General features: G+C 51.3%; 1 protein-coding gene across 3 annotated transcripts in view; it reads right to left on the bottom strand.

The window, feature by feature from the left end:
- Ece1 (endothelin converting enzyme 1) overlaps positions 1-26380 on the bottom strand; it is a 104393-nt gene that overhangs the window by 33257 nt on the left and 44756 nt on the right. For 2 of the 3 annotated variants that reach the window (XM_021160196.1, XM_021160195.2), the window contains 3 exons: positions 18473-18559; positions 11011-11152; positions 5432-5644 (listed from right to left, as the gene is read on the bottom strand). In XM_021160196.1, coding sequence (XP_021015855.1) covers positions 5432-5644; positions 11011-11152; positions 18473-18559 — 442 coding nt within the window. Of the gene's footprint in view, positions 1-5431; positions 5645-11010; positions 11153-18472; positions 18560-18697; positions 18806-26380 lie in introns of those variants that run through there. The other variant, XM_021160194.2, reaches the window with a different exon arrangement.

Genomic DNA, 26380 nt, shown 5'->3' with positions numbered 1-26380 from the left:
AAAAAAAAAAAAGAAAAAAAGTGAAGGAAAGAGAGCGGAGCTCTGAGCTTGGCTTCAGCAGCAGTTGCTACTACTGACTGGGATGTAAAAGCCCAGAGAACATTCTAGAGGGGAAAGGAGACCACTTGGGCTCCAATGGCATGGAGATCATTTGGCAGCATGGGACCAGACACCAGAGTTTCCAATGGCCTAGTTAACTTCCTTCCAGGGACCCCATGTTCCAGAAACGTCTGTAGTCACTTCCCCAAAGTCCCAGAGAGGAAAGACAGAACACCGTTTAATCAGCCCTCATTTTCCTTTGGGAGTTTTTCTTGGATCTCTTTCTCACATCGCTGCTGGCCAGTGTTAGGAAGCAAACGCCCAGGCAGCCGGGCAAGCAGAGGCTGCTGAGATGGGCTGCAGGGAACCGGGTGCCTGGGAATCCCTCAGGCTCCAGGGCTGTCATGGCACTATCAGGGCAGAAGCATGCTGGGTCTGGAGTCTCCGCCAGGCAAGGCCACTGTTTGTTTTAGATAAACCACAGACTGCTCCAGGCCTCAAGCGCTCCATCCAAGAGGGGCTGATAAAGGAGGTGCCCAGCTCTTTGGGACAACACTATCCGCACTTCCTGGTGCCGAGTGCAGGCCAGGGGTCAGGCCTGTATCTCATCATCAGACAACACAGAAAGATGGATGTGCTGTTACTGGCCAAGGAGAAGGAAAGGGAGCCCAGGAGAGGGAAGGAGTCCGCTAACAAAGGCGAAGAGATGAATGAGCCTGCTGGAATCTGAACCCGGGCATTCTTAAGCCTCCCTGAGAAAGTGACTGGCTCCTAGCACATGGGCGTGGCTATGTGTGCAACTTGTCATAACATTTCCCCAGAAGTGGCTCTTACTTGGATCACACCCAATTTATAGGCGAGTGCCTGAGTAATTAGACCAAGGTCGCATAAAAGTGGCTGAGGCCAGGACAGGCGCTCTCGTCTTTCTATTTTCTTGTACCTTCTTGCCAGTCAGTACGCTGAAAAAAAACAGGCCAGAAGACAGTCCACCCACCCCCACCCCCTAAGAGGTCCTGGCCCCGCCTCCTTGCCTGAATCATAAAATCTACCAAAACCACTCTCTGATGGAAGCGGATACTACGGTGTGTGTGTGTGTGTGTGTGTGTGTGTAGGGGGTAGTGTTTCCAAGACAAATAGAGAGCAGTAAGGGGAAACGGAGACGGTAGATATTGGGAAGCCATAATCAAATGGAAATGAGAAGATAGTACAACTCCCACCCAGTCACCAACAGAAGCTCATCTCAGGAAGCTGGAATGTTCCATGTTCTCAGAGAGACTGGTATGAGGGGCACAAGAAAGGAAGGGAGATAGCTAGCTATCCCAACCTCCCCCCGCCCCCAGCTCTGGTTCTAGGGATGGACCCAGGGGATTGTGCAGGCCAGGCGAGCACTCTTCCCCCAGCTTCGATGGTCACAATTCGCTTGTGTTAAATACTGTATGTATCCTTGCTTTGCTTTTGAGACTGGCTCTCATATAGCCCAGGCTGACCTTGGACTTAATATATACCAAAGGATGGCTTTGATCTTCTGATCTTCCCATCCTGCCTCAGGAGTGTTGCAAGAATAGGAATTCACCACCATGCTTGGCTTTATGGTCTTATAGACCTGAAGGGTACATAAATGGCAGTGTGGCTCAGGCCCCACTGGCAGAAGACATAACAGGGAAAGAGGCTTCCTCTAGAAGGACCCGGGTGGTAGTGGTTGTGCACCTCTAATCCCAGCACTTGGAGGGCAGAGGCAGGTAGCTCTCTGAGTTCAAGGCCAGCCTGGTCTACAGATCGAGTTATAGGACAGTTGGGGCAACACAGACAAATCCTGTCTCAAAAAACAAACAAGAAAGAAAAGAAAGTATAGAAGGGGCTGAGGAGATGACGTTTGGAACGTCAGAGGCGGGGTGTGGCAGCACACACCTGAAACCCCAACATGGAGACAGGTCGATTCCAGGTGTAAGCGTTCAGCCAGGCTAGTGCTAACAGTGAGATCTAGATTCACCATGGCGCATGCCTTCAAAAACACAAGGTAGAGGAGCAGCTGAGAAACACACTCAGTGTTGACCTCTGGCCCAAACAAGAACATGCATGAGCAAGCACGCACACGTACATGACACGCCAGACAGAGAGAGCGGAGATACCCGTCTGGAAGAGTTTGTGGGGTAGGTTGTCTAGTTGGTAAAATAATAGGAGCTAGGCACAACCAGAAAGCCCAAAGCAAGCCAAAGCCAAAGGGGTGACGGGAAGCTGGCTGCTTCCTGATGGTGTGAGGCCACATTCCTTTCTCCCCAGTCCCAGGAGGCCCTGCAAGTCAGCCTGGGGGGGAAAGGCAGAGTCTATGTTCCATACAAGTGAGGTCAGCCACTTCCAGCTAACAAGCTAACATGTCACAGTGGCACCTGGCCCAGGTCAGCCCACCCTCTGGGAGGTCCCAGGAGAATTCAGCCATCAAAGGAATGTGCGGCTCTGGCTGGAGATGGAGCTCCCATGGTAGTGACGCTCCCCTGGGAGTTCCGGGCATGGTGATCCCAGAGCTTAGAAAGCAAAGACAGGAGGGGGGCAGAAGGTACAAGTTATCTTTGGCCTCATAGGGGGTTCAAGGCCAGCTTGGGCTAGAGACCCAGAGGAAGGAGGGAAAGGAAGGAAGGAAGGAAGGAAGGAAGGAAGGAAGGAAGGAAGGAAGGAAGGAAGGAAGGAAGAAGAGATGGAGGGGAGGAAGGAAGGGTATGTCTTGCTCAAGTCTACACTGCATGTTAACAGCTGTGTTGCTGGCCCAGCAAACCTCACCAACACTCCAATGCCTCTCTTTATCTCCCTACCTCCTGAGAGCACCCCTGTGTTCCAGTGCCTGCCAGCTGTTAGCCCTGCCTCCTCCTGAGGCCCCCTGGCTGGCCCTTTCCTTGTCTTAGGGAAGCTGAAACCACTGGGCCTTAAACTCTGGAACATTCTTTATGATGTCACTCACTCACCTGCATCTGCTTCTTCTGGGGTTCCCAGGTATCTAGGCTATAGCTGAAGAGCCGTTTCTAAATTAGTTTCCAGGACAGAGGCTGGTAAGGGGACTGTAAGACATGCTCTGTGTGTGTGTGTGTGTGTGTGTGTGTGTGTGTGTGTGTGTGTGTAGTGGAGGGTCCTGAGCTAGGACACAGAGATCATTTCAGTATATTTGGGGCCCAGGGCAAGCCTGGCCTGCAGAGCTTCACACCAAGCAGCTATTAAGGAAGCAAGCCACAAGTCTCACTCCCTAGCAAAACCTCCTGGGGCCTCCCCAGAGTGGATGTAGTTAAGAGAGAGCCAGGAATGAGAGAATACACTCTTTGAGATGCCATGGCTTTAGGTCTGAACTCCAGCTCCACCATTTTCTGGGCAATCTGTTTTTGCCTCTGAGTGCCATCCATAACAGGCATGGACTGCTGTGGATGCATTATGAGAAACAAATAAAAAACTCAGCATACTAGATACACCAGTACTGCCTTCTCTGATAAATGGCCCACATCATGCCTGAGACGTAAGTCAATGACTCTGCCTTCCTCTGACGCCTCCCTGCATCCTTACCAGTGACCAGTGAGATTCCATGTTATGATAGGAGGAGCCAAGGACCTGGGAGGCCCCCTCTATCACCATGCAGCTTGTGAGGGAGGGCACTACATGGAATTCATACAAAGCCACCAGAAGGGCAGCTGTGTTTCTCTGAACTGGAGCCAGGCCCCATGCTCAGCCCCCAAACTCAGCATGCGAGTCTATACTCACAGTGACCTTCTATGTCGGAGAGCACTGAGAGTTGGGCTTAACAGAGTTGGGAACTGTGGCATACACAGATCCCTGGACAAGCAGCCAAGCTGGTCTGTAGAGGGTGGGTACGGGGCTGTATGGCTTTAGAACTTTGCAGTGTGGCCCTGATGCCACCAAGCCCTGCAAGTTACCCATGTCAAGATCTTGATTGGTTGTTTCTGCACAGGGCAGTTTCCTATCATCACCTTGACCCAGAGGGACAGGGTAGATAGAAAGTCATAGCCCAAGACGGGAGGCCACTCCCCATGACATCTGACAGCTGCCTCAGATTGGCTGGGGTGGGATTGGGGGTCCTGAGAAGCTACTGGGGACTGTGGGTGAAAGGGTGGGTAGGCAGCCTAGCAACAGCCATGGTCTGAGGCTGGGTTGGAAAAGAAAGACAAGGCGTCCTTAACCCACTTGTAACTGAAGGACATGGCTGCCTAAAAAGCAGTTGTTAAAACAGAACCATTTCCTATCTCCTGAGACGACTTCATCACTTAGAGAGGATCTGCCCTCTTTGAAGCAGCCACTTCTGTGTCACTTACTCCTCAGTGTGACGAAGGGCTTTAAAAGGCTGGACAAGCTGGATGTGGTGGTGCCTCACACCTTTAATCCCAGTTCTTGGGAATGGAGGCAGGAGAACTGCTTCAAGTTCAAGGGCAGGCTGGACTACACAGGGAGACCTTGTCTTGAAAAACCCAACCAACTGCCAAGACAGAGTTAAGTATTCATGAAGCTAAGCGGCCTTGGTGACACATGGATTAATAGGGTTTTTACTCTCTGGCCCTTGCCCAGCTTTGGGAGCCCCAGGAGAGGGCAGAGGGCAGCAGGAGAGGAAGCTGGAAAGGGTTTCACACATCACTGGTAAGGATGCAGCCAGGCATCCGAGGAAGGCAAAATCACAGGTCAGGACATGCGGTCCAGCCTGTGCTAGGACTCCTTCTGGGAGGGGAGACACTGCGTGGGCAAGATCTTATGTAGTAGCCAGGAATATAGCAGCAAGAAGGACAGACTCGGGCGTCTAAGCATGGGACTCCATGGTCAAAAGGACTTTGGAGAGTCTTTTTCACAGCTCATCACCAGCAGCCCAGGAATAACAGACTCTGATATATATATATTTCTCTCTCTCTCTCTCTCTCTCTCTCTCTCTCTCTCTCTCTCTCTCTCTCCAGGACCCCCCCTTGGTTTTGTTACATTTAAATTGAATGTTTGATCCTCCTGTCTCTACCTCCCAGTTCTGGGATGGTGCTGATACCACACCCAGTTTTACTTGAGCTGGGGACTGAACACGTGGCCTTGTGCATGCCAGGCAAGCACTCTACCAACTGAGCTATAACCTCTGCCCTGCATGACACCACCACTGATCAACAGGTATAGTCTATCTGAGCTCAATGCTTTTTACTTTCACACCGCAAACTCAGTTAGTGCCAGCCAGGAGCTAAGTGCACCGAGCCTTGAAGGCCGAGGCTCGAAGCTCTGTGTACTCCCTGTGACAACCACCTCACACCTGCTCTTCCATGCTGCGAACTGCGGACTGATCTCAGGTCGCCAATGAAGAGAGTTAACCAGGTCGCTCAGGGTCACCCGGCAGGCAGGGGATGCCACCCTCCCCGACCCCTTTGTCACTTACCCAGAAGTTGCTTGATGACAGCTTGGTTATGTTCCCAGAGGTTGCTGAAGGTTCCCCAGCGTGAGTGGCCGTCGGGCACGGGGTTGGCCTTGATCCAGCCCCCGCAGGCGTAGCTGAAGAAGTCCTGGCACGGGTCTACTGTGGGGTCCATGGAGTTTAGGATGGAGCTGGTCACTGAGACACAGGCCTCCGTCAGACATACCGGAGGCGTTCCTGAGGGCCGGGGACAAGAGGTTCATGAGAGGTGAGCAGTGCAGGTAGCCTGCAGCCCAGGGCTGACTTAGCTGGATGACTACTAGATCCCTGATGAGACACAAGCTCGGTAGATTTAGAGCCTCTTGGCACACAGGACTTCTATTAGCTGTGTAAACTCCTTTCCGTGGTTTCAAAGAGCTCAGGACTAAGCCGATTTTCTTCTCAGCAATCTTTCCTCCACGACGACGACGACTTCTGATCCTGATGTCAACCATTCATTTTCCAGTCCACACATCTATCTTTCAATAAAATCAACACTGAATGTTTTCTAGGTCCTGTCTGTCTCTGTCTGTCTGTCTGTCTGTCTGTCTGTCTGTCTCTGTGTGTATGTGTGTGTGTGTGTGTGTGAGAGAGAGAGAGAGAATTATACAATGTGCATAGGCAACACACATATGTGTGTTTATATGCCATAAACACACACACATGTATGCATGCATACACATATGTGCACACACATGCACAGACATGCACAATCAGGGCAGAGAACATAGATCAGTTAGGAGAACCCTGGATTCAGTCCCCATTACCACATAAGTCAGAGCACTGTGGCACAGGACTGAAATCCTCACTTGGGAGGATCAGAAGTTCAAAACCATTCTCAACTACAAAGAGTTTCAGGAAGGCACATGAGACCCTATCTCAAAACAGAACCCCCCCTCCCCCTGAAACAAAACTATTGCTCTATTGGCATTTGAATGGAAAAGAATCTTTTCCAAGTGCTGGGAACGGAGCCAGGCCCTTGCACATGCCAGGCGAGTGCTCTCCCACTGAGTCACAGCTCAGAGATCCTTTCTATGGCAGGGGCGATGGTGCCACTTACAGGAACACTACATCAGATCCCCTTAATCAGAGTCACACACTCTGGTTCCCAGCCACCGGGAAAGCCAGAACCTTAGGAGAACAGAGGGAATGTCCGTGTGTTTGAAAAGGCCATTCTCTGTTAGATGTAACTCCATATTTGGAGAGGAGAGGGGAAATAATACCTATTGTTTTTACTCAGTAAACTGCAGGAAGTCAAGTCTGACAAAGTCTTGGCTGGAAATGCCCACAAGACAAACAATAAGGGGACTTGGGTTTGGAAACAACACAAGGTGGTGGCACACACCTTTAATCCCAGCACTCGGGAGGCAGAGGCAGATCTATGTGAGTTCGTGGTCTACAGAGTGAGTTCCAGGACAGCCAAGGCCACAAAGAGAGAGACATTGCCTTGAAACACCCCCCTACCTATAAGAAAAAAAAACCCCAACAAATAACAAAACCTAAAAAACCAAAACAACAACAACAACAACAACAACAACAACAACAACAACAACAACAGAACAAAAAAAAAAACAACCCAACCACACCAAATCAAACCAAATATCCTTGGTCCATCAGGAGTTTCATGTCTACTTGATTGACTAGTGAGTGGTTTAGGGGGCCACAGATGACCAACTGATAGTTTGTGGCCCTCTCATCTATGTTCGCTGATCCTTGGAAATCTCCTCAGGCCCTCTCGTATTCTTTCCTGTCTTGGGCATCTGTGGTCCTATCACGTGCTAAATCACATCTGCGGTCTCATCATGTGCTAAGTCACATCTGCAGTCCCATCGTGTGCTAAGTCACAGCCTTCCCTGTCTAGTTTCCTACAAGAGGATGCACTTGTATTCACAGGTCCTTTGTCCAGCGCTGGGCTTGGCATCCACTGTTGTTCAGTGGATGTTTGTAGAATGCATTAATGTCCCACCGAATGACTAAATGAAAGTGACTTAGGACCTGGCCACCTGCTGGAGAGGTAGGTGGCAGATACCCCTTTGCTCTGGGACACACATGATCAGTCAAGAAGGCAGGAACCAGCTCAGGTCTGATATACTCATCTAAAAGTATTTACCTTCAGTGTCATCCAAGACGCTTCAGTTCTTTAAAAACGTGAAGTTGTGTGTGTGTCTGTGTGTGTGTTGTGTGTGTGATTGTGTGCTGCACAATCTCCTGGAGTCAGTGCTCTCCTCCTTCTACCATGCAGGTTCTGGGGCTAGAACTCAGGTCATGAGGCTTCACAGCAAGCACCCTTACCCACTTAGCCATCTAGCTGACCCTTAAGATGCTTTCAAATACTTTGCAGAACAGGGACAGGGGAAGGGGTTATTAAGTCAGTAACCCCAGAATCCATATTATCAATGCCAGGCATACACTTGCAAGCCCAGTGCTGGGGAGGTGGAGACAGGAGGATTCCCTGGGCTTGCTAGTGAGCTGCTGGGGGCATAATCGGTGAGTTCCAGGCCAGTGAGAGACACTGTCATAATGGCGGTGGAGTCGAATGGCACCGCTGAGGATGGCATCCAAGGGCTGTCCTCTGGCCTGTTCACACACACATGGCCCTACATGCACTAAAACAAAACAAGACAAAAACTGCCAACTAGGGAGATGGCTCAGTGGTTAAGAGCACTGACTGCTCTTCCAAAGGATCTAGGTTCAACTCCCAGCATCCACACAGCGGCTCACAACCATCTGCAACTCTAGATCCTAAATCCCAGTATCTTCTTCTGAGCTCTGCAGATACCAAGCAGGTGTGAGGTTCACGAACACGCAGGCAAGATACTCATTCAGAGAAAACAAATAGACTTTTCTGAAAGTGTTAAAATAAATGAATAACCCTTCCCGGGAGAACTTCATGTTAGTTTTGCTGCTGTTTGGAAGTCGGCTGCAAGCCTCTGGAAGGGAGGCCTAAGCAGGGAGGCAGGTCAGAATGTCCTCAAGGGCCCAGACACTGCTTAGAGGTGGGTCTTCCAGAACTGTCTGAGGAGCTGCTTTGCCTGGCCTCGTGTTTACTCAGATGCGGCCAATGTTAGGGCCCGCTGATGCACATTGAGGTTCTGCCAAGACCCAGGCGGCGGCTGCTTTCTCAGGTGGTGCATGGGTCCTCTGATCCTTAGCCCGGCTCCACCCTAGGGCAAGAGGACCATTCTGCTCCCACATCTGGACTTGGGTGCAGGGGAGGGGAACGGGCCAGAGGCAGACACTGGAATCTGCCCCTACAAGTCCCACTTGGAGGTAACTACTGCTCTTTGAGATCTGGGGATCAAACAAGCTGTCAAGCTTGGCGGCAAGTACCTTTACTCACTGAGACATCCTGTCAGCCCCAAGACGCATTTTATTCAGGAGCTGTCCTTTGGGAGCACTCTTTGAGTCCTGGAGAAGCGTATTAGGGTTCTTTTTTATTTTTATTAGGTATTTTCCTCATTTACACTTCCAATGCTATCTCAAAAGTCCCCCATGCCCTCCCCCACCCTACCCCCGTATTAGGGTTCTTTTTTTTTTAATTTACTTCTTTTTTTTTTAAAGATTTATTTATTATATGTAAGTACACTGTAGCTGTCTTCAGACACAGCAGAAGAGGGAGTCAGATCTCATTACAGATGGTTGTGAGCCACCATGTGGTTGCTGGGATTTGAACTCTGAACCTTCAGAAGAGCAGTCGGGTGCTCTTACCCACTGAGCCATCTCACCAGCCCGTATTAGGGTTCTTAAGGGGAGTCCCAGAGCAGCCTGCCTGCACTCCATCCCTGGGCCAAGAGCTGGGCAGACAGTTCTGGGCCTACCCTGGCAACAGGATGCTCTGAACTGAAGCTGACTCAGGATGGGGGTAGCTGCAGAAAGAGAATGCTCTGCTGGGCTTTGTCCATGAAGTAGAGATGTGCACATGCTCATACATACACTCATGCATGCACACACTCACATGCACACACAGGCACACAGGCTTGGTAGGGAAAGGCTGTCCCCGGTCCCACCGTTCCTTTTACACCTTTAGTCACCCGGTCTTTTACTCGGCTTCTCCACACCCATGGCATTCAGGCACAACGCTGGACACAGGGCTAAAGGCTCAGAAATGAGTACTTAATCAGGAAAGTATCAATTCAGCACCTCTGAGCCAGGCACATGTGGAAAAGCATCTCTATAAGCCATTAGTTAGTCAGTTAAATAATCAATCACTTCTTAAGCACCTCGTAGATACTTAAGCCGGTCACACAGGAAGAAACTATCATGAGTTGTTTGAATAAATGAATGAATAAATGACTAAGTGACCCACGCAGGAAGGACATATGAATGAAGTCCCAGTCCTCTATTTAGAACTTAAAATGTCCCCCATCCCATTTCTGGATGGCCGGCCTCAACCAACTTCATAGTGTAGAAGGCTCCATCAAGCCATTGTGCTGGAGTGAATGACAGCTGTTGGGTGGAACCACCTCCTTTGGTTGCTCTGATTAATAAGATGGTTGTGGGGAGAATAGGAGATCCTGGACTTGATTTGAACTTGGACCCATTCTCCCCAAATCCACCCTTCTCGTGACCCCAGAATGATAGTGGGGTCAGAGGAACCCATCAGAACAGAGTCAGAGGGGCCTATACATGCAGGAAGGTTAGGGGGAACCACCATGACAGCGGGGCCAGAGGGGCCTATCACAACAGGTCAGAAGGAGCCATTATGTGACCGTCCAATGTGGACGAGAGCCATGCACAACAGAAACACACAAAGGCTCTAGGGCATGGAGTACATAGTCTTTCCCCGGTGCTGACATGCCCTGGAAGTGAACCCGCGGTCACAAGGAGGCGGGGCCAGTGCTCTGGATTCCTCTAAAACCTGGACACCCATGAGCCGATGCAGCCTCTGCACCCAATCCCCCTGGCTTGCAGCCTGGGGTGACTCGGTCTCAGTGGCCCCAGCACACGTCACAAGGCTCCAGGGAGGAAGAAATAAGTCGCATGTGTGAGGAAAGGTCCAGGGGAAGTGCCCAGTGAACAGAAGCCATCATAGCTGTACTCCTGAGACTAGGGATGGCGGGCGGCCACACCTTCGCAGTAACAGAGCCAAAGCTAACGGAAAAGGTCCTTTGGAACTCCAGATACATAGGTCACTAGGGTCATCCCCCGACTGGGCCCTTTCCCCCACATTCAGAGAAATAAAAAGAAGAAAAATAAAAAGTCAGTTCTGGAAATTAAGTGGTTTCTCTATTAAGCTGCTGAGCTAGTCTAATGGAGCCTAGGAAAGCTTTGATCCCACTAAGAAGTCCAGGCTAGTCATGAAATCGGCATCCTCCTGCCTCAGCCTACCAGGGTATTGAGGTCATAGGCTTGAGCCATTTCCACCCAGATTTGTCCTTCTGATTTCAAATCCTTTCTACCACTCACTCTCCCAACCCATCTGCCTCGACCCTGGGTCCAGAGGCATCTCTCTCTTTGGCTCTAGAGACCAATCCCAGCTTGCACAAAGACCCCTGCCTCTTGCACAGAGTGACAGAGCCCAAGGAATCATGGGTAAGCCCATCCCAAATCACAGATGCACCTACTTGTCCGGTACTGGATACCCAGGGCTGCCAGGCAGGCCACCAACCCTGCTGCCAGAAGCGCCACCAGCACCACCAGCCGCTTCTCCACCGAGGTCCGAGCTGCCCAGCACCTCTGGCCGCTCCGGGAGCTGCGGAAGTTCACCTGCAGGGAAGAAGCCAAGAGGGGCAGCGAGACCATGAGTCCAGGGCCCCTCTTCCCCAAGAAGAAGGAACTCCGCTGCAGGCCCAGACTCTGGGGAGGCATCAAGCTGCCCGTCGGTCTCAGGGGTGGTCCAGTTCTCACAGAATTTGCTCTAATCCAGGAAAGGAACCACCGCCCTGGCCAGGAGCTTCAATTTGCTCTCGGACATCAGAGCTAGCAGCTCAACTCAGGAGGGCTTGTGTTTCCTGTGTCATTCGATACCGGTAGAAGGGGGAGAGGGGGGAAACCTACAGCTTTTCTATTTCTCCAGTAAGGAGCTCAAAAAAAAAATGAACAGGATGTTTGGACTTTGAAGGCATTCGGAGGGCGGCCAGCTGGGCCCTCCTCAGAGCCCTGCATCCACAGAGCCAGAGACAAACATGGCAGGACCACAGCTCCTGCCTGCTCTCTGCAAGTGGGGACAGCTCAGACCATTTGGTCTTTCTAATCCTATCAGGGCTGCGTCGATGCCTCTCTTTTAACAAACAATAAAACCGAGATCCCTGGTCACTTCTCTCATAGCCGAGCGGGTAGGACTGAGATGGGAAACAGACTCTGGAGCCCACCAGTGAGTGAGACATGGGTCTCAGGGGATGGTCAGGGAAGACAAGAGGCGAAATAAAATCTCCATTCATGCAGGTCCTCTAGGGGGAAAAATGTGCCAGGCCCCTGTAATCTGGCTAAACAGGAAAGAAAGCACAATGAGGGGAAACGGAGGGTGTGGCAGGCCCTTGGGGGCAGGGGACCAGAGGGAACAGGCTTGTACTCAGGACCCCAGGTCCTAGCTTTTCACACCCAAAGCCAGCACGGAGGTGGGGGTGCGGGAGACCCCTTCTGTTCCAAGAGATTCTCCCTGCAAAAACCAGGAGGGGCACAGGACAGGAAGAGTCTCCAGGTGGGAGTCACCCTGTACAAACATCTGGGTACCAACTCAAGTGGGAGAAAATGGATTCCTTTGCTTTCAACTGCTTAGAGCCAGGAGGGAAGGCAGATAATGAACAGATGGGTGGACAGGAAAGGCTTCCTGGAGCAGGTGATGTCTGGGTTGGGTGTAGACAAATAAAAAAGGGGATGGGTGCCAGGCACAGCTCTGAGAAAGAACAGGAAATTCATCCGAAGAACTGGAAGAGACGTCACTGCCCTTTGGAGTGGATGAGGAAGAAGGAGCATGAAGAGGAACGAAAGGAGTCCTTGTGAGATCCCGAGCACACCAGGGGACCTAGGGATACCTAACTCTGTCTTGCAGCACCCCCAGATGTGCAGGGGGTGACCTCAGAGCAGGTCAGAGCTCAGAAGGCATCTTACAACTGGCCCATGAGATCTGAGATGGGTTACCCTAGGGAAGGGCCATCCTGGGGTACCTCCTGAGTACTAAAAAGGAAAGCGGAACATGAGAAGGAAAATTGGGATCTAAAACTGAGAAAAGGATGCTGAGAACGGGAGACATTCTGCGACTGCCCAGGAGGCGTGCACCCTATGGTGGTAGCCAAGTGTGAGAGGTAAAGGTTTCTAACCGTCTCACCTGTTCAGAGACAGCCTGGGACACGGGCTCCCATAGACACACTTAAGTCTACCTCCAGTGTTGGCATAAAGAGAGGCCTGAAGGCCTCCAGCCACTGACATCAGTGTCCCTTCATGTGGCGGCTATCCTTCTGCTCCAGGACTTGTCCCAGCCTTTCTTTTCCACCTTGTGGCCTCTCAGGCTGGACGGTCTAGGCTCAGTTAACAGAGCCACGGAGACTCTGGTTTAAGAGGCCTCCTTTGCCTGAGGGAGCTCGAGGGAGCAGCTGGGACAGACGGTTCAGCTTTGGGGAAAGCAAGGCAATGCGACTTCATAGGGACACCGAAGTGCTGTGGTGAGGGGGACAGGGAGTCAGCCAGGCGCAAAGGCATCAAGGAGGTGAAGGAGAAGGAAGAGGCGGTAGATAAAAGGAACCTGGAGGGAAACAAATGACTAGCAACCTATATATGCTTGACAGCTGACCATTTTATTTTATTTTGTGCTGGGCACGTTTGTTGTGGTTCGTTAATTGGCAGGGGAAGCTCCCAAAACCAGAGGAGGCACGGCTTATTGGACTTACTGGGCAGAAGTAACAGAGCACAGTGAGACAAGCATCTCTCTAGATTGCACAGGTTGGGTCCATGAGGCCCCGCTGCTGCCCCCAGAGAGAAAACAGCCAGGCTGGGACATCACTGTTCTATGTCAAGCCAAGTGTTGAATCTAAACAGATGGCGTCCACTGTGGATTAATTTAGAATTAAGTCAGAATGGAATTAAAAAGTCTCAGTTCCCAGTAAGAAGTGCAAAGGAGATTTGAAAAGAGAATCGCTACCCTTTTTGTCATGTTCCCCGTTTGGCTTTCGTTGCTGGGCCAAGCGCTTCTGGGTTTCTGGACAAGTCTTGCCTCTGAGGGCAGAGGGGATGAGCTGCAGTTCCTGGGAACAGGCATTACCTCAAAGCTTTGGGCTGGGACCAGAGGAAGCTGGGCAAATCCCAGGACTGTGGACAGACAGGTCGGGTGGTTTCAGGGTACCACACACTCTGCCCCTTTTCCCTGCGCCCCGACCCCCAAGACCTGGGCTCTGGGGAGAAACCCATGAAATAAAGTGACAAAGCAATGAGGGCATGCTAACTGTAGGAGACCAGGCTGTGGCTACTGAAGGGCAGTAAGTTTAGTGATGAGCAGCCCAATCCGTCTGAGGTGATTGGGAAGTGGCTGTTGGTCAAGATACGGACGGAGCTGATACCCCAAAGACGGAGTTAAAGTCACTTTGGACTCTCAGTCTGCTGGCAGGCTTAGGGAAGGGGCGGGGAGGAGACAGGGATGCCCTAGGAGGGGAGGGATGAGGAACAGGAAAAGGGATGGAGCTAGAGACAGCAGCAGAAAGGGAGATACAGAGAGTAGGCGGGAAAACGCAGAGGTGTCCAGCCCTGGCAGTTCCCAGGGTTTGCAAAGCACCGGAACAAAGCCCATTATAAGAGGGGATAAATATTCGGTTACAGAAGTGAGCGCCTGGCTCACCTAGGCTTACACCAAAAACAAGTTCTGCAGGTGAGGAGGGGTGCCTGCCCCAGGGCCCAGGAGAAGAGCCATCAGCGTAGGGGGTGGGAACCAGGCTAAGCAAGCTTTCAGAGTCTAAGGCCCCCAGCAACCTGGCTTCGTGGGGCAACAAACAGGGGTTGTCTGCCAAAGCTCTGGCAGAGAGCCCACCTCTTACAGCCCAGGGGCCCAGCATCATGAGGGCTCTCTACCTCAGACTCAGCCTCTCAGAGCAGGCAGAGCGTGACAGCTCAGCCTTGCTGGGGGCCCCTGGCCTCCATGGGGGTGTCATTTTGGGCAAGTTCCTTCCAGTAAATTTTCCATGAGGTAGACTTTTGGCTGAGACCACTAAGGTGAGCCCTGAGCAGAGCTATGATGTCTTCCCAACATCGGAGTCCCACCTGACACCTGCCCCTCCATGCCTGACCTTGAAGGCATGGTGACAACCTTTAAGAGGGATCAGAGTCTCAGGATATGTTTGTCTCCCAAAAGGAATAACCAGCTCTCCAGCATGGAGGAGAGATTAGTCAGGACTCTGAGGGGTGCGCAGAGGCCGCCCTGAGCCTGTCTCCCAACTCTAAACACTAGGAAGCTGGAGTGAAGTCCCCAGGTGTGAGTGACCATTTTCAGATTCGAGAACCTGCTGCCCAAGAGCCTCACACTGGTGTACAGAGCTAAAGGTCCCTCCCGACATGGGGAAGTTGTCTGAAAGGCTTAAGAGGCTCCGTCCTGGGGCTGGGGAGATGGCTCAGCGGTTAAGAGCACTGGCTGCTCTTCCAAAGGTCCCGAGTTCGGGTCCCAGCAACCACATGGTGGCTCACAACCATCTGAGATCTGATGCCCTCTTCTGGGATGTCTGAAGACAGCTATAGTGTACTTACATATAATAAATACATAAATCTTTAAAAAAAAAAAAAGGCTCCGCCCTTCAAATTGCTCTCCAAAGACAGCGCTATGCAGAGGGTGGGAAGGTGAGGGTCTCCGATTTTTGTATCTCAGTTTTCCTGCTGCTCAATTTACCACCCCCCGCCCCGGAAGTAACCAGAAGTATTTAGTAAACAGCTGTAGCCAAGGTTCCCAGTCTGGCTGCAGGTGGAATCTCCAGTATTTTCTCACAAGCAACTGCAATTGGTATGTGTCTCTGTCTACTGCGGCTGTGCATATCTGTCTGTGTCTGTGTGTCCGCGAGTCTTTCTCTGTGTGTGTGTCTCTCTCTGTCTCTGTGTATACAGAGAGGGGTTAGGGAGGAAGGAAGGGCACCAGGCAGCTGGAATTTGTAAAGCAGAGCTTTGGAGGGAAAATGCTATTATTATATCACTAAGATATAACGCACAGTAAACATCCATGACAACCAAGTCCATTTTCATACCACCAGATGGACGGACTTTTTTTTTAAAATCATTATCGCTTCACCTGAATCTTAGCAGCGGCTCTGAGAGGTGGGTCAACAACAATAATACATCTTGTAAGGAGGCTGGAGGAGTGAGGTGCTTTTGGGTCTCGAAAGGTCCCAACAGACTGACAGGGCTGCATTGCTTGAAACTGTGTGCTTAGAAGGCCGGAGCTCGGAGCTCAGCAAACAGTGAGCCCTGGGTTTGATCCTCAGCACTGCGTATGATGGAGTGTGGGAATGTACGCCAGGAACCCCAGAGAGTGGGAGGCAGAAGAGGGGTCGAAAGTTCAAGATCACCCTCGGCTACACAGTAAGGTCATGACTTGCCTAAGCTATGTGAGACCCTATCTCAAACAAAACAACAACAACAATAACAATAAAACAAAAATGTTAACGAAAATACAAACATTTAAGCCAGGTGTTTTGGTGTGACTGGTGTGGGGGGATTTCAAGTTGAAGGCTGGGCTGGCTTATAGAGTTGAGAGTCTTCTCAAAAAAAAAAGTGTGTGCATGTATATATATATATGTGTGTGTGTGTGTGTGTGTACAAGGGAGAGGCTGGCAGAGCTCATGCTAGGCAAGGGGTCTAAGTTAGACACACCCCCAAAATATATATACACACAGATATATTTGTATACACATGCATATATGTCTATACACTCACTTAAATATAAAATACTAGCAGTCATTATTTCTGGGTGGGATTAGTTTATTTTTAAAGCCTCTTTGTAAGTGTGTGTGTGTTTGTGTGTACATGTGTGTGTATATGTGTGCACGTGTGTGTGAGCATGTATGTGTATGTTTGTGTGTGTGTGTACATGTGCGCATGTGTGTGTGTTATCAGAGAACCATATCCAGGGCCTTAAGTGTGCTAGTCAAGTCCCCTTACCAGTGAGTTGTATCCCCAACTCCTGAAACACTTGTCCTTTCTTAATTGGTAAATGAACGTGTAAACCATTTATACTGAAAAAGACCCAAAAGACTTAAAACATTAAACTATGAGAGAACTCTTCTTCATAATATAGACAGGCCTGGTGTACACACCTGTAGCCCTGGCACCTGGAGGGAGGCTAAGGTAGGAAAGCCTGGGGCTGGGAGGAAGACTGGGGAGTGTAGGGATGGGAGAGGAGAGGAAGGGGAGGAGGGAGGCGGGGAATACACTGGGTGGCCCTTAGCTTTTAGCAGAGCAAGCACCAGCTAGCTTGTATTTACTCTGGGGAAGCCATGGAGGCTTGGCATCCACAGAAATAGCCCCAAATTCGCATCAGTCTTTCTGCACTTTCTTCATGGAGATTAGAAAATACACCTAGATGGGCCGCTTGCTGTGGGGACACCAAGACAGAGCGAGGTTCAGCCCACACCACAAGGATGTTTCATCCCCTTCTAATGTCTCAGCTTTGGCACCTGTGGGATGGCTACCACGTGGCTACCGGCCCCTTAGCTCATGGGTCACAGAACAGTGACACCGGTCATTCCATTTTCCTTACCCTACCTTACAGATGAGGCCTGAAAGAGCACACACAGAGAGACACACAGAGAGAGACACACAGGGAGAGACACACACATACACAGAGAAACACATCTGAGCTCTAGAGGAATGTTGCTGAGAGGGGACGAAGTCCCAGTGAGTGACTCTGGAGCATTTGGGAGAAGGAGCTGAGTCCCTGCACTCTTTTTTTTTTTTTTTTTTTTTTTTATTTAATGTATATGAGTACACTGTTGCTGTCTTCAGACACACCAGAAGAGGGCATCGGATCCCATTCCAGATGGTTGTGAGCCACCATGTGGTTGCCGGGATTTGAACTCAGGACCTTCGGAAGAGCAGTCAGTGTTCTTAACCGCTGAGCCATCTCTCCAGCCCGTCCCTGCACTCTTAAACCACTAACCAGAGGAGTCCGAGAGTCCCATCATCCTACACCTGTGCCTGACAGGAGCTGGGCCTGGCACGCTGAGGTTCCACTCCTGCGCACGGCCTTTAGATAACTTTTGAGTAGGTGTCTTTCACAAGGTACCCAAGACACTTCTCTGTCCCACCGTTGGCCAAGACAGCAGAAACCCTCTTGGTCCTGTCTCTCTCTGGGATGGTTTCTCAGGAGCTGGGTCATACAACCGCCCTGGGTGTTCCTATTCAAAAACCCAGCTTACCCACCCATGCCCAAACCTTACCCAAGTTCTGGCTTGGCCAGAAAGCTCTGCTCCAGGCAGAGGAGAGAAAGAGAAAGTCTGGGCACACCCCACCCACTCACACCCATCAAGACAGAGACTTGATGTCATCTCAAGTCTCTGGAGATTCCCACAGGGGCAGACCCTAAAGGGAAGGAACCAGGCTTCCGGAGTTAAGCTGGCAAAAGACACAGAGAGAGGACAGAAAGCCACCTCCACCTACCCCCTGTTAACTGTGGTAGTCAGAGAGAAGAGCGAGAAATAAAGGCATAGTAATGTTTCATATTCATAGTTAGGACTCCAGGGAGGCCGGGCCCTCTTAGCTGAAGCAGGGATAGCTTTAAACTGTTGGTGCTGGAAACTGGGTCCCTATAACCCTGGAAGAGTTCCCCCCCCATCACCACTACTACCCTCCTAGGCTGTTCCGTGAAAAGTTCAGGGCAGAAGAGTTCTGGGCTTCAACTCTGCATCTGAGTTGTGGCCCAGATCTCGGGATGGATGGGGCTGAAGCGGGGCTGGAAATCAGCCTCAGAGTACCGCTGCACAGAAGGGGCTCTCCGGGGGCCCAGAGCTGCTTGTGTGCACGACCCATCTCCCTCCCCTACGGACTGATGCGGGGAGGAGACGCAAGACTGCGCATGCCCGAGCCGGGGCAGTGCTAACCAGCAAGGGTCAGAGTTCCTACCTGTAGGCCATTGGGGTACACATCGCCCTCGGAGAGTGAGTCCACCAGATCCTCTTCGTCCAGCGTGGCCCGCTTGTAGGTTGACATCTGCAATGCCAAATGTAGTACGGACTCCCTCAGCGTCTCCATTGCCCAAATGGGGAAGCGGGCCCCGGCGCCCCGCCCCGGCCACCCGAGATCAGCCCACGGATGGATGGCCCTCCCCGCGCGCCACGCCCGCCTCACCCCCAGAGCGGCCAGCGCGGCGGCCAGCGGAGACCACACGGTCCGCATGCTGCACCCCGCGACGCCCAGTCTGGGTTGGGTCCCCTCGAGCTCCTGTCTCCACGCGCCCGGCTGCTGGGGGCGGTTCCCGCTGGGAGGTGGGCGTGGCCGGCGGGGCACGTGCCTCTCCCAGGCCTTCCGCGAGAGTTGGGGTGGGGTGGACTAGCTGGCAGAGCCAAGCCTCATAGAGGTTTCTTTCACAATGAAGTCCCCAGCGGCAGAGACTAAGGGTCAGCAAAGCCTAGCCGAATCAAGACAGATTCCTTCACCATCAGCTGAGACACCACGGGATCTTCCATCCAGCTAGAAAGGCTAGCGGAAAAAGATAGAGCCAGGAACTCCCCCATCCTACCCCACCCCGCATCTCGGTTCCTTTTTCCGCTCTAATTTGGAAGTTTTAAAGCCAGAGGTCTGAATGAAGTCACACAATGCTAAGAAAGTCCTCTGACACGGTGAAAACTGCTGAGTGAATTTGGAGGTCTGCCACCCTCCCTCAAAGGAGGTGGTCCTCCATACACACCAAGAACTTTTGCTTCATGGACCAGCCAGACGGCTTAGCCAGTAAAGTGTTTGCAGTTAAGTCCGACCATTTGAGTGCATCGTCAGGATCCACAGGATGCAAGGAGAGAGCCAAGTCCCACGGGTTGACTTTTGCCCTCTACACGTGTCACTGCACATAAACTTCCAGACATGCACACACACACACACACACACACACACAAATAATGATCTAAGTTCTAGCCAAAAGGGGAGCCGGGCGTGGTGGCCCACGCCTTTAATCCCAGCACTTGGGAGGCAGAGGCAGGTGAATTTCTGAGTTCGAAGCCAGCCTGGTCTACAGAGTGAGTTCCAGGGCAGCCAGGGAACACAGAGAAGCCCTGTCTCTAAAAATTTTAAAAAAAGAAAAGAAAAGAAGAGAAAAGAAAAAGGAGGAAGAGGGTATGGTGGTACATACCATTAATCTCAGTACCGGAGAGACAGAGGCACTCAGACCTCTGAGTTCACAGGCCAGTCTGGTCTACATAGTAAAATCTTAAAAACAAAGTGGGGTGGGAATTGTTGCTTTGGGCTGTGCTAGGAGATGTAGGTCAGTGGTGGCACACTCCCTCAGTTTCATCCCCAATATAGCAAAAGAAAAATAAAACCACAGAGCTTTGGAGCAGATCAAAAGTTAGGTTACTTAAAACATACTTTAAAAGAATCCAGGTAGGCGAAGTCAGGTCTCAGGAGTAGAGAACTTTCTTTAAGTGTCCTCTCCCTTGCCAGGGGCATCTCCTGTGACCATCATCTAGTGTGACCATCATCTAGTTTCCCAAAAGGTACCGGTCACTTCTTTTTTTTTTTTTTTTAAGATTTATTTATTGATTATATGTAAGTACACTATAGCTGTCTTCAGACACTCCAGAAGAGGGAGTCAGATCTCATTACGGATGGTTGTGAGCCACCATGTGGTTGCTGGGATTTGAACTCTGGACCTTTGGAAGAGTAGTCGGGTGCTCTTACCCACTGAGCCATCTCACCAGCCCGGTACCGGTCACTTCTAAGAAGTCACTCAAACACTTTCAGCTTTCGAAAGAGACAATTCTTCTCTCTTTTTTTTAGGCTTTTTAAAAAACATGTATGTTTATCTGTCTGTCTGTCTGCCTGCCTGTCTGTCTAGGTACCACATGCATTCCTGGTGCCAGTGGAGGTTACAATAGGGAATTGGAGTCCTTGGAAGTGGAGTTAGGGATGGTTGTAAGCCACCATGTGGGTGCTGGGAACTTAACTTAGGTCACCCAGAGGAGCAGGCATTGCTGTAACCTACTGGGACATCCCCCTAACGCAACATTTCTTTTCAGTTCCAACTTGGCTCTCACTGTTGGGCATATATGCAAGAGAACCAGCGTGGAGGGAGGGGTGAGGTGGTTGTCCAAGGCAGGGGGAGGGGCCAGTGAGGAAAGTGGCTCCAGGGGATCCCTATGATTTAGGGGCCAGCAAGATGGCTCAGCGGGGCTTGCCTCAAATACGACCACTTGACTTCATCCCCGTGACCCTCACTCCCTCTGACAGCCCCCTCGACTGACTTCCAGAGTCAACCAGCCATTCTAAATGAAATTCTCATCGCATGACACTTGCTTCGAAGGCTTCTGTTATCCCCAACCTTTTGCCAGGCTCAGTGCTGCCCGTCTCTGACCCACCAAGGCCCCAGATCTCTCCCCTGGCTTACGTTCCCCATCTACAGACACCTGAGCTGCTCATTCTCAGCCAAGTCCTTTGTAGCTGCTGCTCCCTCCCTCTATCTGGAACATTCTTTTCTAATCTTTGCTCCTCCCACTACCAGCCTCGAACTCTCAGATTAAATGCCACCTACTTAAAAGGTCCAAATCACCCCCAAATAGCTTCCCAAATTCTCTTACGGCAGCCTTTCACTTCCTTATAGTATTTACTGTCTGCTGTGGTTGGTTTTGTTTGGGAAGCAGGGTCTTATCGTGTAGCCCAGGTGAGCCTGGAACTCACAATCCTCTCGCCTTCACCTCTCAAGGTCTGGGATGGCAGGTGTACACCTCCACACACACCCACCAGCACTCAGTTAATATGTTAGGTGTCTACTGCTCGCTGCTCTCTCTCCATCTCCCCGAAGCCTCTCCTACAGCAGCTGGGCCCTTGGGGGAGACTCCCCATCACCATGCACGGAGTAGGCGCTCAACAATAGCTCTTAAGTGAATGGTGGAGCCAGTGGACAGGCATTAAAGTGCCTCAAGTTCTCCTGAAAAATCTGGTGTCTAACAAAATGCCTGTGGGGAACACAGAAACACATCCAAGGGACACAGGTCCCAGGGAGAGCGAGCCGTGTGTGCAGGGGAAGTATCTCTTTTTTTGGGGGGTGGGGGGTGGGGGCGGGGGCTGTAGTCATGGCTCAGTGGTTAAAAGCACTTGCTGCTCTTGCAGGAGATCCAGGTCCAGTTCTATAACTCCAGATCCAGAGGATCGGATGCCCTCTCCTGGCCTCCACAGGCACTGCACACATGTGGTGCATGCCATGTGCTTGTAGACAACATAAAATGAACATTTAAAAAGATTTGTGACGCCGGGCAGTGGTGGCGCACACGCCTTTAATCCCAGCACTTGGGAGGCAGAGGCAGGTGGATTTCTGAGTTCCAGGCCAGCCTGGTCTACAGAGTGAGTTTCAGGTCAGTCAGGGCTACACAGAGAAACCCTGTCTCAAAAAAAAAAAAAAAAAAGTTTTGTGGCTAGCCTGGTGGTGGCAGTGGAGCACACCTTTGCTCCCTCCCCGCACTCAGGAGGCAGAGGCAAGCAGATCTCTCTGAGTTGAAGGTCAGCCTGGTCTACAGAGTGAGTTCCAGGACAGCCAGGGATAAACAGAGAAACCCTGTCTCAGAAAAAAAAAAAAAAATTGGGGGTGGGGTGGGAGATTTGTTTATTCTTACATATGTACATAAGTGTTTTACTTATATACATGCATGTGTACCGTATGAATAACTGGTGCCCATGAAGCCAGAAGATAGCATTAGATCCTCTGCAACTAGAATTAGAGACAGGTGGGTGCTGGGAGCTGAACCTGGATCTTCCGCAAGTGCTCTTAACCACTGGGCCATCTCTCCAGCTCCACCTGGGGGTGGGGGGTGGGGGAGTTAACCAAATTCTTGAATCTTATGATCCTCTTCCCACTAGGGAGAGGAGTTCCTATGACATCACTCCAGGGGAGAAAGACATCTAAGGGTTTTCTAAAACAAGAGCTTTGGCTACATTGACAGGTGCTAATCACCAGAGGAAAGAGTTCTGGTTCCCCCAGCACCTCCCCTGGGACCTAGGAGGGCCAGGGAAGTGAAGACCTCTGCTCCCAGCCTCTGCTCTCAGCCTGACACCCTTTCTCTTTTGTGGGTTTTCTTGGCCCCTCACACACAGAACGAAACCGGAACTATGGGAAGCAGCTTTCGGGCAGGTTAAACTCCTCCCACACTTCCAGTTCATTTCAGAGACTTATGGGAAACCTCCTGACCACTGACAGCATCTACCCCCACCCCCACCCCACCCCCATGTGTCCCTCCAGTCTCCTCTCCACGACACCTCCCTAGACCAGGCATCTCTTCAGATAGGAGTACCCTGAACTCAGAGCCTGCTCTGCTCCCTCAAGGGCCAAGGCTGGGGCTGCAGCTTCTAGATGTTTGAGCAAAGGTGCAAATGGGTGGGTGGACAGCCACCATCCCACCCATCCTGCTCCTGATGTTAGTGGCTAGATGACACAAACGGCCCAAGTACCTCTCAAGCAAAATAAACATCGCAGAAAGGTCTTTCAAGCCACAAAAGCTATGCTCCATTCCTGCTATCTGGGCGTGCCCAGCAGGTGTGTCCTCCATAGACAGAGAAAGAGGCAGGTAGTAAGTGGACCCTACACCTACTGGGTGCCACTTAAGATGTCATGTCTCAGAGCACTTCAGCCCTCTCAGTCAACTTCCTTGTCTCCACCTAACAAATAGATGACCAAGTGTCAGGGAAGGTTCACCCCTCCAGTGCCCTGGCTAGACCCTGAAGTAGCTGGGATGTGAGCTTTTCTACTGACCTGTAAACCAACTCGTGGTGGCTTCACTAAGCTGTCCTCAAGGAGGCCAGGCCACACAGCAAGTCAGTCAGGACCAGAGTCAGGTCACAAGCCTGGGTCCTGGAGACCAGGGCCTGTATTCTTTGTGGCAGGCACAACTCCTTCCAGTGAGGACTTCATGGAGTCTGGATGCCCTGGGAAGTCTAGGCCCTAGGCTGGCGGAATGGCCAGGGCTTGTTTTAATGGCCTCATTTGTGATTATATGGGTGCCACGCCCTGCCTGAGCTCCAGGAAAGCAGAACTGCTTTGTGGGGAGCCTTCCCCAACCCCACCCCGTTCCAGAAATCTGGGCTGCATCTGGGCCTGGAGCTCACAAGGAGGGTTTGGCTGAGATGGAGAACGATGAAGTGGGAATGGCTGCTACCTGTGGAATGTGGGTCCTGGGTCCCCGATGCCCAGCTGTACAGGGAAAGTGACAAGAACCAGATGAGATGGTGGCAGATCTGGAAACTGCAGCCGTCATTGTGAGTCTGGGACAAGCAAAAGTGGGACACAAAGAGGCTCCCATGTTTCTGATGACAAAGGACTGTGGCCTGGTGGTACCCAAGAATCCCATGGGCCCCAACAGCTTTAGTCACTCATGCTTCTTGTGGTTGGTTTGCCTAAGGCAGGAGATCTGTGAGGAATCTTGGAGCGTGTCAGAGGCGACAAAGAGAGCGGAGTTTCGAGACTGGGCCGGGAAGCCACACCCTGAGCTGTCTTCACATTCTGTTTCTTCTAAGTCGCCACTGTTCTGGGGGCGGGGGCCACCCTCATGGCCGAGTGCCCATCGTTTTTGTCTGCCAGCAACAAGCTGGGATCTGCGAGATGCTACGTGTCACCCAGTACACACTCATTCAACAGGCGTGAAGACGGAGCTGCCAAAGCTCACTTCAAACTTCAGTCCCCTGCCCCACTCCGCCACTTTCCGGCTTTGTGACATTGGCCAAGAGACTCTGTCTTTATACCTCAGTTGGATCATTTGGAAAACTGGGTAATTAACAGATAACACCCCCCCACACACACACACACAGAGGTGATACATAACGAGGTAATAAAGATACATGGCCAGCGCCATAGCAGGTGCCTGTGTTATTCCTATTGCTATCCCATAGTGTGATGGTGCACAGGTGCGTGTGATGTGTGCACTGCACCCATGTAAGCAGGCACATGCTCTGCTTCAAGCAAAACAATAAATAAATGTAACTGACCGTGGCTAGCAATAGAGCTCATTGTAGTGTACCTGCATTGCATGCCCAAGGCTTTGGATAATTAACAATGGTAATAATAATAATAATATATGATAAGCCACCCTCCAAGTCGCTGACACTCACAGCACCTAGGTCCAAGGTTCCTTTGTGGCTTCATCTTATCCATATCTATGATCACTTTGCGGGACCAGTCCTAGGTCACCCATTTCACAGGTTTGGAGACTGAGGCCTGCCAACTAACACAACTAAGACTTGACCTCAGATTCTCCTCATCTTCCTTTAGTTCTCCTTTTCTTGTGGCTCCTCACCAGGGCCCAGATCTCAGGCCAGGTAGGTGGGAAAGAGACTCGGCTTTGAGCCACCAAACGGTCTCATGGCACAGGCATATAAAGGAAAGGGGGATGTAGGACAAGAGGCAGAAGAGGAGGGGGTGGGAGGGTGGGGAGTGGAGGACTGAAGCCGAGGTTTAGGGAACCACCGGAGGTTAGAATACACAGGGGCGGTCAGGTTCTTTACTGCTTCCTTTGAGACACATGGCAGCCCTGCTGGGGACTGAGTCACTATGTTCATGTACAGTATGACAGAGACTACACATGCCCAATTGGCCCATGTTGACTTGTGTACCTAAACCCGGGAGACCCTGAGGGCAACAGCTGAGGCTGCTTTGGTGCCCACAGGATAGGGTTGCCCATGCCTGACTGACCCTATTTTTGTTGTTGTTGTTGTTGTTTGTTTTTTTGAGACAGGGTTTCTCTGTGTAGCCCTGGCTGTCCTGGAACTCACTTTGTAGACCAGGCTGGCCTCAAACTCAGAAATCCACCTGCCACTGCCTCCCGAGTGCTGGGATTAAAGGTGTGCGTCACCACGCCCAGACTGACTGACCCTTCTTCCCTAACACATGGGTGGCTCAGTGCACACCCCACCCTTCCCAGCAGATCATTCCCAGCAGTCATCTCTGGCCTCCAGTCACGGCCCCAGTGGCCCAGCTCCCTCAAAAAGCCTTTTTCTGTTAGCCCCCCCCCAGTCCTCGAATCTCCCTATGGCTCATTTCCCACTGAACTCTGGATACAAAGAGGTAAATTAACTGACTAGATCCAGCTGGTCTTCTGCTAACAGACCAACTTCCTGGGTGTGCTGACTGCTGACTGCTGACAGGCACCACCACAGCAGACAGCCAGGCATGGGCACAAATGCAACTGACAGTGGCTCGCTCCCCTTAGGGTCTCCTGGGTTTAGGTCCACAATATGGACCAATTAGGCATGTGTGGTGCCCCAGGATCAGACCCTTGCATCTCTCCTGCTTCATCTTACAGATCCACTCCCACAGACACTGGAAACAGCAAAACATGGGGCCAGTCTCCTAACACAGCACAGGTTCCTGCTCCCAAGCCTTTGCATGTCCACAACCAGCTAACTCCTCAGTTCAAAAATCTTCCTCCAGGCAGCCTTCCAGGGCTTCACCAGGTCCCTTCCCTGCTCCTCACAAACCGACCTTCAATCTAAATAGCATGGCTTTGGTACCCCAGTCATTTCCTGCACTTTGGCTTTCACCATTTCATGGGGATGGGAGGAGAACCCAGCACGCAGGGTCTTTATGTGTGCTGGGCTAACTAAGGTACTTAGCTCAATGCCTAACAAGAAAGTGATACTCAGTCACTGTCCCCTTGCAGGTGACATACTGTAAAAGAGCCAGCTCTTTAGGAGGGAAAAAGGAAGACCCACAGGTAAAACTAAAAGGACTGTAGAGGGTGCTCACACAGAAGGTGCTCGTACAGAGGGTGCTCACACAGAGGGTGCTCACACAGAGGGTGCTCAGACAGAGGGTGCTCACACAGAGGGTGCTCACACAGA

Source organism: Mus caroli, chromosome 4 (assembly GCF_900094665.2).
Source record: "Mus caroli chromosome 4, CAROLI_EIJ_v1.1, whole genome shotgun sequence".
Lineage (NCBI taxonomy): Eukaryota > Metazoa > Chordata > Mammalia > Rodentia > Muridae > Mus > Mus caroli.
Note: the sequence above shows the minus strand (reverse complement) of the source record. Positions and strands in the feature narration are given on the sequence as shown.